The 12142-nt window shown below is 36.9% G+C and overlaps 1 protein-coding gene across 9 annotated transcripts in view; it reads right to left on the bottom strand.

Moving 5' to 3' along the window:
• Positions 1-207: 207 nt before the first annotated feature.
• Positions 208-12142, bottom strand: part of RNF38 (ring finger protein 38) — a 118317-nt gene continuing 106382 nt past the window's right edge. For 8 of the 9 annotated variants that reach the window (XM_058174088.1, XM_058174087.1, XM_058174092.1 and 5 more), the window contains 5 exons: positions 11176-11282; positions 8211-8295; positions 7465-7586; positions 5132-5231; positions 208-3087 (listed from right to left, as the gene is read on the bottom strand). In XM_058174088.1, the coding sequence (XP_058030071.1) occupies positions 3025-3087; positions 5132-5231; positions 7465-7586; positions 8211-8295; positions 11176-11282 (477 nt within the window). In that variant the 3' untranslated portion in view covers positions 208-3024. Of the gene's footprint in view, positions 3088-4400; positions 4512-5131; positions 5232-7464; positions 7587-8210; positions 8296-11175; positions 11283-12142 lie in introns of all 9 variants that reach the window. The other variant, XR_009153974.1, reaches the window with a different exon arrangement.

Raw genomic sequence — 12142 nt, 5'->3', positions numbered from 1 at the left:
ATCACATTCTGGAGACTGTACAAAGAAGTTTATACAAAAGAAATTACTTTCCACAAAATAATCTGCAAAAGAAAACCAAGAGGTGGGACCTTAAAGAGATATCCTTAAGGCCTTTATATCATTTATTTTTTAAAAAGCCAGGAGGTCAAATTAAGTTGACAATTCATGCAAATAAAACCCCAGCAGTGCCAACATGATAAAGCCAACTTTATTTTTTTTTCCATTAGGGAGAGGTAGGGATAAGGGAGAAGAGGCTACCCAATAGTATAATTAGGTGCTGTCAGGCATCAAGGGCTGTAAAATTAGATGTGTCAATGTGCACAATGCATGGCAGTTAACTGTGAAGAGTGATCTCCCCCTCTCGTCTGCCAGCCACAATGGGTTCAGAATTCCACTGCAGCTGGCTTTGAATTGGTTCAAAACACATGCACATGTGCCTCACACAAACCTAACCACAGGAAGCAAACCTGCACACATTTGCAAGAGTCCCAAGCGAACCAGTCATTCAAAAAAGATCTGCCACAAGAGTGCAACAATTAACTTGAGTATGCTACCAGAATAGTTCCCCTCCTGCAGTCCTATCCCTCCATCAACAGTGTCCTTCAAACGAAACAGGGATTCAAGGGACAGACGCTGCACTGCAATATTGGTTCAGATGCAGGGCTGGAAAGCCCTTTCTCAGAAATAAGATACTAATGAGCCTCATCACTGTGTTCCAGAAAACGTCTTTTACTTTTACCAAAGCAAGGTTTACACTGAGTGGGTACTCAGCGGACAATGAGCAGGGTAGTATTATGGTAATTCTGCCTGGTAATTTTTTCTTTTTTCTTTTTCTTTTTTTGAAAATCCAGCAATATAAAAAAGATCCAGAGTTTCTGTAAAACATGTGTGGCTTCCCTCCCACTTCCCAACCCATGATTTTGTTTGCTTAAAAAAATAAAATTTACCATGTGCAATAATTTAAACTTTTCAACACACAGAGACAATTTCTTAGAGCACATTGAAGAGAAAAATTGTAACATGTAAAATCTGTCACACAGATTACAGTTCCTGACACTATGGACAGACTAAGGCGTCTAAGTTACTAAACAGAGGCAAACCGTATCTGAAACAAGGAAGGTTGGTGGGAATTGTGCTTTTTTTTAATTTGTAGAACCACACACTGCGATTAGTCACCAGAGCTTTGAGAAAGGAGAATGATTCACAACCAACACTGTTCTGGAGGAATAAAGAGATTCAATATATAGCAGCATATAAAGCATCAGAAAAGACACACAAGATCCAGAAAGCTGATTCGCAGCGATAGCTGCAGCGCTTGTGCCGTTGCAATCAAAGGTTTTGGCGCTTATGAATGAAATCCAGAAATAAATGTTCCTCTCTTGGAGAATCATGTAGCCATGGGTAGACAACTGTTTCCTTTGTTGTAAAAAAAAATTAAACACCAAGTCCAGAATGTTAAGTGATGCCAATTTTACCACTACATTATTCAGAAGGCAGTTGAAAGGAGGTCAACTCCAAATTCACAGCATTTAGGTTTTTTTTCTTGATTTCGTATACCCGCCCATTCTTGACCATGAATATTCTTCATACTATCCATACAATACTGAGGATGCTTTAACATCCACACAAAATCTCGCTACCCAGGGTAGCAAGCTAGAAACTGCATTTGTGACACTTGCCAGGCAGTAGAAGGTGAACATGGTACCATGGCTAAGATGGAGAACCACAATGTTCTATCTCTAAGAAAGTGCTAAGGGTTTACTTTGTTCACAAAACTGAAGGCTTTGAAAAAGGAAAAAAATTTTTAAAAGGTATTTAATTGTATACTCTAGCTTGTATATGGCAAGGAATGTGAATTAGTGCCAGTGTATCTGTATATTTAAGCAAATATATTGCCAACAATACAAGAAGCATTTGCACAAGATTTGAAGATCCTCTCGGTTTCGGTATTTAAAGACAAAAAATTAAAAAAACTCTCAAAACAAAGTTCTCTCTCTAAAATTTAAAAACAATGTATTCCAAAGTTCAATCAAAAAGAACCAATATTGATTGGAAGAATTTAAAAAAAGAGAGAGGACAATCAGCTTTTCTGTTATCAGTTGAGAATTTTTAATATTGCTACCTGACTGTGCAATGCTGCAACTCCTTATACAGTTAGCAGTGAGCTGCAAGTTTTTTTTTTTTTAAAAATGTAAAAATTCCAGCAGCCTAAAATTAAGGCTAATTAATTGTAACTGAGAATCAATATGCTCTATAATGACAGATATAGGACTCCCAATTAATGGGAAGCATAATAGTTATCTGAATAAAAGCAAAAAGGACCTTTTATACTATTAAATACATGGGGGATGAAATATCAAATGTCTATAATTGCTGCACCCTTTGCATTCAGTGTGCAACTGCAAACGCAAGGAAAGAAACCAGTGTACAGTACTAGTACTGTTTAAATAACACACAAGATTATACATTGCAGCATAATTAATACTACACACATACATCCTCAGTACATGCTGGTATATAAGTCCTCTCACACGCTATCGCCAAACTCTTGCTCGCCTGCATACATAACAGACATCCTGCGATCAACGCACCCACCCGCACCATTTATTCTCACTCACAGTATTTGAAGGCTCTATATAAGGTAGATTGCTATATTGTTTGGAGCTACCACTTTTTATATAAAAGCACATGCTAGAAGATCACGTTCCACTGTAATCTCGCAGCAACACTCGGAATGATCACACAAAAACCAGGGAATGTTAGTGCACACACGAAATTAAGCTAAAAGAAAAAAAAATCTTTGGAGTTCCAATCACACAGTTAGTATAACAATCCCATAATTGTGAAGACTAATTATAAGCTTTATAGTTGATTAAATCACACAGTGCAAAGAAAGGTCCATTGACCCTTTTGTGTAAAGGGAAGGCTGGAAGCCACATGGGTTAAGTTCAATGGAGAGTTCATATATATATATACACACATGTGACTAGGAACACCCAAAGTAGAATTGTGCTCTTAGACTGGTCATTCTGAATCACGATGCACTTCTGAAGCATCAGCTCTGCAGATAGGGCAGGTACGATTTGCCTAAAATACAAAAGAGGTTTTATTGAAGGAAGGCTACACTGACTACAAAATAGAAAACACCCTTCTGAGGGGGAAAAAACCTGCTCATTGTAATAAATGACATATTATCTTCAACAGATGTAGAAATTCATTTGGAGGATAAACTTAATAGGGAAAGAGAAAGATTTTGATAGATTTTGATGTTTGATAGGACCGAAAACCTGAGTTTGTGCAATTTATTTTGTATGCCTCCCTAAAATCAGAAAAAAACAAAAAATATTCAAAAACAGACACCCTTCGTAAAAGCTGACTAATATGCATGCCACAAATGTAAATCCTTAGTGACCACGTTTATATAATATTTTAATATTTCAACATTTATAAACCAATCATATAAAATATGGCACAAAAAGGCTTCGAAATGTGAAGAGTGCAAGCAGTCTTGGTCACCCTTAGGGTTGTGCATGTAACAGCTCTGTTATACAAGCTTGGGTGCCAGGTTGTTTCTGGGTCCAATTCAACGTGTTGGTTATCATCTTTAAAGCCCTTCATGGCATGGGTCATTACTTAAGGAATTATCTCACCCCAACTGTATTGTACTGTCCCACCTAGTCAGGCAGGGAGAGTATATCACAGATCCCATTGGTTAAAGAATTTAAACTGGTAGATTCCAGAGAGAAAGTCTTCTCTGCTGTTGCTCTTCCCCTTTGGAACACCTTACCCCGGAGGTGAGATGTTCCCCCCTTCTCTTCCAGCCTTCAGGAACAGTGTTAAGACCTGGATTGGGTTTAAAGAGTGATATGCAACCCCAGGGATGGTTGTCATGAGGGGGTTCTCTCTATCTTATTAACTTGTTAACTTTTAACACAGTAATCTTTCCTTTTAAATATGTTTTTAACTTTGCTCTTATTTATGTTTTTATACAATGTAATTGTAAGCTGCTTAAATGAGATGGGGGACGTAGAATGAATGAATACATGGTATATAAATAACCGTTAAGTTTTATATACAGTAGTCTGAGGGAATCTGTTTTCTCTTTAAAAAAATAGGATAAAAATGCTGAATATAAATATAACTGCCATGTACATTAGTGAGGATACCAATTTAGATACTAAGTTCTGCCCTTGCACAATTTCAATAGGATGAAAGGTGACATCTAATTCTATTTAAAAATTCCTCCAATTTTTTTCATATACATGCCTTTTTTGCAGGCTATTGAAATTAAAACTGATAACTTTGTCTATGCAGGCCTGGAAGCCATCTTTTGCATTGGATCTTCCAAAACATTAGGTTTTTGTATACTGTATATTGTATACGGATTCTTTAGAATTTACCGTTGTAGTGATACAATAGAAGTTAAGGCATCATCTGAAATTTCCAATTTCCTCATGAATTTATGTTTTGCAGAATGCTGTTGTTCTTACATCTATTTCTGGCGACACCAGCTAAATTTTAAATATATATTTTAAGAAACATTTAATGACATTTTTAAAACATTGTTTTAGGAAAGATTATAACATTTTCTGTTCTTTAACAAAAAGACACATCTTAAAGAAAGAAAAGGTATTCCTACAGTTTGATAACTACTGCTCCAAGCATCGAGTATGCTTCTGAACATGCTAGATCGGGGGTTCAAACTTGATTTCATTGAGGGCCACCTCAAGGTTGTGTTTGACTTGGGGGCCCAGGGAGGTGTGGCCCGGGGAGCATGGCCAGCTAAATGTCACTCGTATCAGGCGCGCCTGTGGTGGCCCAAGCACTCTGCCAGTGAAAAATGGCTTCCGAGCTCCGTTTTCAGCTGCAATGGCCTCCTGCAACCCTCTGCCAGTGAAAACAGAGCTCGCAAGGGCTGCACATAGCCCTCCCAAGCTCTGTTTTTGCTGGCAAAGGCACCACAAACTGATCCTTCGTTTTTTCCAGGGTGGCCCCGTGGGCCAGATCTAAGCACTCCACGGACCGGATCCAACCACCGGGCCTTGAGTTTGACACCCCTGTGCTAGACTATTGCAAAGTTACTGAGTGCAATATGGGCATGATTAAAACAACTTTCTAAAAATAACATTACCTTAAGCCATTTGTCGACACACTTGGCATGGAACTCATGGTTACATGGTAAAACTCTAAGCAGTTGCCTTGACTCAAAGTCACACATGCATACTACACACCTAAAAAAGAACATTGCAAGATAGTTTACTTAACAAATGCAACAATTATATTTAACAAGTTTTTAATTCAAAAGTTAAAGCTGTTTTCTATGCAGCTTAAAAATAAAAAGCCACACATGCATGTTGATGAATCTGTGTCAGATTTTGTTTTAAATTTGAATTCCAAAAATACAGTTCAATATCAATTATGAGCAAAGAATAACACCTATTAGGATTGGTCATTTATGCAGGCCTGCATGAAATGGGAAAGAATGTTCTGTTTCCAACTTAGAATAAACCACTGCATTCTGGAATTGGGGTCAGCTTCCATTCCACAGAATCTGGAATCTTTTTGTTGTTTCAGGGTTTGTATGAAGCAAAATCCAAGCAGGCAATAAACTCCCATTTTTATCAATGACTCCCAGAGTGGCAACTTCCTAATGGCCCACCTACCCCTGATCTTCTCAGCTCCCTTCCTTCTCTCCCCACTGATATTCCAGGACAGCATACAGTTTCCCCGATATGCCAGTCCTCAATCTTCTTGGCACCTTCCTTCCCACCTCAGCTGACAATACCCTTGGCTTTTTTCCTGCTCCCTTCCTCTGTGAAACATTTGTGCCTGTATCAAAACAGTCCCTTTGTGTGCTGTGCCTGAAAAACAACAACCAGCATGTTACAGTCTGGGCACAGACCATCCAAACCCAGCAGTTCTGCATACAGAACAGTTTGTGTATGGAACAGTTTGTGCAAGGAATGTTTTACACATTCCTAGTTCTTATTATACTGCTTGGACTGTAAAGCATTTCACGTGCATTACCTCAGCAATCCTCAAGTAGATGAAAATAGAACTGAAGGTAAACAGTGGGTCGACTCTATCTATCTAATATAGATTTTCAGTACTAAAATGAGCTGCATAGAAGGTAATATTTCTTTAACATTTTGAATTTGTTGACAAAAAGTTGTGTGACAGCACTTTTTAAATTCAGAGTTTGGGGGAATATAAAATATGTATTATTAATTCATTAATTTGCTTATTAACTTCATATTAAATTCTTATTAACTGCATCTTGATCTAAGTTCACTTGGGAATTTAAAAAAATAACAGTGCTGTATAAAAGTGTTATTTATTCATATAGTTACATGTATAATTATATCTTTACAAAATGCATTTTGCTCTTGTATTTCCAAGTAATACTACACTGCTTTTATTGTTTTAGGGTACTGAAGTATGAATACCTTGTCTTACTATACTCATTATTCTAAAATAAAATTTCACCACAGTAATGCTTTCCAAAAGGCTGCTACTTTTTCATTTTGGGGAAAAATACAAACAAACCAGATTTTAGGCTTCACATCGAGCGGAATTAATTCTAAAAATTACAGTCCTGTTTAAGGCTATTAGAAGTGCTTGAACTAAATTCATGCAAAAATTGAATTGTTGAATTCTCAATTCAAGCTTCATTCCTTTTGTAGCAATACTTTTTCTACTTTTCTTATTTAGAATTTTTGTATGATGATGAATGATAAATAATAGAGGTTTTTTTCCTTAAATCTTCTCCTATGTAACTTCTAACTCTCATTATAGAGATTCAGTGAGGAGTATATGTTTATTTTATTTTTTTTCAAAATGCAGATCTATGTTTAGTTTTTTTTTTACCATTTTGGAGGAAAAAAATAAGGCAGATATTTTTGTAAAAAAAAAAAAGGCCTATTTTAAATGAGCAGAGGTAAAAATTCCAGAAAAAAGGATTATTTTGCTGTTATCTTTTTATGTGAAACATTTTCATCTTGAAAATCTGTACCCTAGACTACACTGCAAACTGATTTGATAATTTCCATATTTCAAAGGCAGATACCAATGTATTATTAAAGGAAGGGAAGGTTGACTGAATTTCTAAAGACATAGAAATGCTACTTCTCATCTTATAGGAATGGCCTTTCCTTCACCTAATTTTCTGCTGTTCCAGTACAATTCCAGTATAGTAGATGGAAGCGAGAGAAAATGTGCCCCTTCTGAAATCTAAAATATTGTGAGTAGACAGCCAGAATTCAAATGTTAATGCCTTATGCTTAAGATTTCATATCAATGTTTAATAAGGATCTTAACTGAAAACTGGGACACCACAAAACCAAAGGTCAACCTATATACAAGCTAGGAAGTAATTTTAAGCCTACAGATTCTTCTGTGCAGGATTCCACCAACAAGATAACACACATTCATACTAAAGGTTCAATGAAAGTATGAAAAACTTACAAAGTCTGTTCTGACTGATGGTTATTTGGGTTGAACCTATAAGACGGAAGTTGTTCAATATCTGCTTTTGTCAATCCCCTTGGTTTGGCCTCACCCAGTCTTTCTGCCAAATTTAGCAGTGCCTGTGAGAGAAATAATGCTTTAGTTCAATCTTTTGATTTTTCATATCACAACTAGTTTGCGATGAAGAAGGAACCAGACTATATAATCCATGATATGCAAAACCAAAATTATCTAAATGACATACTATATATGTAGATAAATACATATAAGATAAACAATTCTTACTTGGCAGTTAAATTCAAAATGAACAAATCTTAGAAATCCATCTGTGTAAAATATATTCTTACACATTAACTAGCTTTATGGAATTAATATATTTTTTCTATTCCAAACAAAGACATTTACAAGTTTATGGTTTTCATCCAAGAACGCATTTTTAAAAAAATCACCTCTAAAAACAGTGGCATGAAAGGGAATGGTGTTTCAAAGGTATTATGCATAAGGAGAATTGCTAACATGTTCTATGAGATTCTTCCACACAATTTTAGACTTTCCCTCCCTCACAGTACAATCATTCTGACTTCTGCCCAGTGTTAAGGAGAATTGGCTGATAATAGGTAAAAATTAATATTGTGTAAATTGCCTTCCAGCATCAATTACAACTAATCTAACAGCTTGAGATTTTTTAAAAATAATTAAATCCTCATGACTATACTTCAAATGCTTATTTATTGCTAACCAACCTCATAGTTTTCTACTTCACCATCTTCTACATCCAGCTCAAAACTGAAGGCGGGCCCAACGGCAGGTGGCACAGGAAGCATTGATCTATGAAAGAGGGATGAGCTTATTATTATCCCAAAAATAAAATACTTTTTAATCCATATTTTTCAACCTTTTCCTATAATATTTGTTAAAATTATAGTAAAACAAATACAAAAAACATAATGCACAAAAAGTAAAGGTTAACAGCTTAGAATAAAAGCTTATTCCACCAGAAAAATTCTTACCCACTACAACCATTTCTACACTCAATAGTAGTGGGCTACTTTCTCAATTAATACAAACTAGGAAGTAGAAGGAAAGTATTGCTCAAAACCAAAAACTGCTCTAAAACATATACAGATAACCCTCAACTTATGACCACAAATGAGTCCAAACTTTGTTGTTAAGTGAGATAATTTTTAACTGAGTTTTGCCTCATTTTACAAGCTTTCCTGCCACAGTTATTAAGTTAATCATTTCAGCTGGTAAGTTAATAACATGGTCATTAAGTGAATCTAGCTTCCCCATTGACTTTGCTTTTCAGAAGTTGCAAAAGATGACATGACAATGCAACCGTCATAAATATAACTCAGTTGCAAAGCATCTGAATTATGATCACGTGACCATGGAGATGCTGCAATGGTTGTAAGTGTGGCAAACAGTCATGTCACTTTTTTCAGTGCTGTTGTAACTTTGAACAGTCTACATGAACTGTTGTAAATCAAGGATTACCTGTAATATTGCCACATGATCAAGTAGCAGATTTTGTATTTCACATAAAGGCTTCCTATATCAAATTAGTTTGATTTACTTGCCAGTCGTGTGTGTGTGTGTGTGTGTGTGTGTGTGTGTGTGTGTGTGTCTATTTACCAATCTCCTCTCTTCCTCTGGCATGCCCAGAATACTCGGAAAAGCAGCAGCATTTTTTTTCTCTTTTTGATTGAGATAATAAAACTATTCTTATTTACTTTTGCTATTTCTTATTTTCTCCAAGCCAAAACATGAGTGAGAGTTTGAAGACAGTCTGATGCTACTAACAAATGTTACAAACAAAAACAAGTAATATGATGTCTTATAGGTGAAATAAAGAAGTATGAAATCACGCTTCAATAGGACTTCAAAAACAAAAACTAAGAATTGGTTTTTCAACAAGAACAGGAAGCATTTATCTCTCCTATAGATGAACCATAAGGAAAGCATACTGGAGACTGGGTTTAAAATAGCAAAATTAGAGACCATCTGGAAATCTGGAAAAAAAACCACTAAGAAGGAAACCAACACAATATATTTCTATACAAAATAAGAAAAATAAGAGCAACCAAAAGATTATAATATATTCATTGCTAGGGGCTATACATTCTCCAGAAAGTTCAATAGCACCAATACAACACTCTTAGACATACTTTGCTTTACATCTAACTTCACTTCTGCAGCTTCCACTAGCCACCAAAAGCAGCTCATTCGATTGCTATAATTTCTTACTGATAATTACCAACTTGCACATTAAAAAACCTTCCTAAAATCTTTTGTATGAGATTTGCAGAGCTACCACATCCCAAAAACTGAAAATTCTATGTCTAAATTAGAAACTTTATATACACAAGAGAGTGGGGAACCTTGTGCCTTCAATACATTTGGAAAATGATTCCTATACTTCATTCATTATAAGCTCATTATTCGGAATGTAAACTAAAACATTTACTCATTCCTGATCTAGAACGTTTTCTTATTCACCTGAATGCAAAGAAAGAGAACAGTACAAGAATGTAGCGTAGCGGTACATTTGTATGGATACCAGGGCTAATACACAGAGATTAAAATAGTTTCCATGACAATATACAATGCCTTCTGTAATATGTTTGCATTTAAACAGCATGTATGGGGATTACCATATTTTTCTGACTATAAGACGCACTGGTGTGTGTATAAGATGCACAAAGATTTCGAAGAGGTAAGAAAGATAAAAAAAGGGTTTTGCCCTCCCCGGTCCCCAGGAGCACTTTGCATGCCTCCCCAACCCTTTGCGCACCCTGTTTTTGTGAAAAACAGGTCCATTTTTCACAAAAATGGAACAAGGGGTCGGGCTTCAGGAGGCCAAAAATGGCTGTAGTCAGTGTATAAGACACACCAACATTTCCATCCTCTTTTGGGGGGGGGGGAGTGTGTCTTATACTCTGAAAAATACAGTAATTAAACAGAGGTAGTCCTCGACTTATGATGGCAATTGGGACAAGAATTCCTGTCACTAAGCAATGCGATCATAAAGCACAACTGCATCACCTAGCAATGGCAATCTTTGCAGTTGGGGTTGTTGTTATTAACCAAATTCCATGGTTATTAGGCAAGACAACTTCCTGCCAGCCCCCAACCAAATCAGTGGGGAAGTTGACAGGAAGCTGCAATCCCAAGTGGTTTTCAAGCAGGCCAGCAGGCCAGCAGGCAGCTAAGTGGCTGCTGCCAGGTGGGGGAAAACATGAAGGGATACGAGATTGAAATGCAGAGAAAGTGCTAGGGCACACAGGGAGACACACTGAAGCTTAGAGTTACACAATGGTGTTCAAGTGGCCAATGTGGCACAAGCCCAGAGGGGCTGGGGAACATGCATGTATTAGGAGACTTACTCCAATGACTTGCAACCCTTCCGGTCAGCTTCCCCACTGATTTTTAGGGGAAGCCAGCAGGGAAAGTTGCAAATGCCAACACATGATCATGGGGAGTTACAACCAGTTTTAAGTGTGAGCTGATTGCTAAGTGCCCAGATCGTGCCTCAAGATGCAGGAATGACTGGTCATGACCACCATTCATTTAATGCCTTTGTAATTTCAAATGGTTGCTTAACAAATGGTTGAAGACTACCTGTGCCTGACCTTTTAGCAAAAAGGTGTCATCCATCTTAAATTCATTACCCCACCCCCCAAAAAAAACCCCAGATGTCAAACTTACAGCACATATGGCAATAGGCTGGGATGGTAAGGGGGAGGTGGAATTGGTTGCTGAGATCGATATCGACTGCGCCCTGTGAGTCTTCGAGGCATAAAGGGTGGATAAGGCTAAAAGAAATAAAGCAAAGTGTTTTAAAAGTATGGTCAGTTATTAAATGAAATCAGTCATACACGGTACTAAAAAAAGAATTTACACGTCAAAGTAATTTTTATCACAATGGTTTTTTTTTTCTGCAGTAAAAGCCCTGCTCAGAGATCTTTACAAAAATAACTCACACTTTCATCATGACTAAACTACAGCAATGTATTTAAATGGGATCTTTGAATATTGCTAGGGAACTGCAAGAAATACATAATGGTTTCTTCATGGAAAGGGGGAAAATATCCATAATTATATACCATCTATACTGTAGGCACTACATTGGCAACCAATGGGTTTCTAAAGCACCTGGTTTAACTTTGAAAATGCTATGTGATCTGGAGCAGTCTCTTTTGCATACAAATGCTGCATCCTTTGTTTCAGCCCAATTGGAGCTTCATGGCTCCAGTTTTTGTGAGATGAAATAAATGAGAGCACAGAGGCATTATTTCTCCTTGATGCCTATACCCTACAGAATACAATAGAATTTCAACTACTCCACAAAGTTAGATCCACAGCACCTTGGATAGTTTTCTCTAAATTTTATGTTTATGTCATGAGAAACAGTGTTGCTACTCGTTTACATTGGGTATATTTTTGTTATTTTGTGCCATAATGTATCCCGATAGTGGCTCAGCTCAATCTAGCAGATTGGGCATGCTGCAGATTCAATTCAATCTAGCAGATTGGGCATGCTGCAGATCCTGTCAGCCAAAGAGTGATGGTTGGCAGGGACTAGAAGACAGGCCTTCTCATGAGTCATGGTGGTGCAGAGGTTAGAATGCAGTATTGCAGGCTAACTCTGCTCGCTACCAGGAGTTCAATTCTT

The sequence above is a fragment of the Ahaetulla prasina genome, chromosome 2, assembly GCF_028640845.1.
Source record: "Ahaetulla prasina isolate Xishuangbanna chromosome 2, ASM2864084v1, whole genome shotgun sequence".
NCBI lineage: Eukaryota > Metazoa > Chordata > Lepidosauria > Squamata > Colubridae > Ahaetulla > Ahaetulla prasina.
This window is presented reverse-complemented; position numbering and strand designations above follow the sequence as displayed.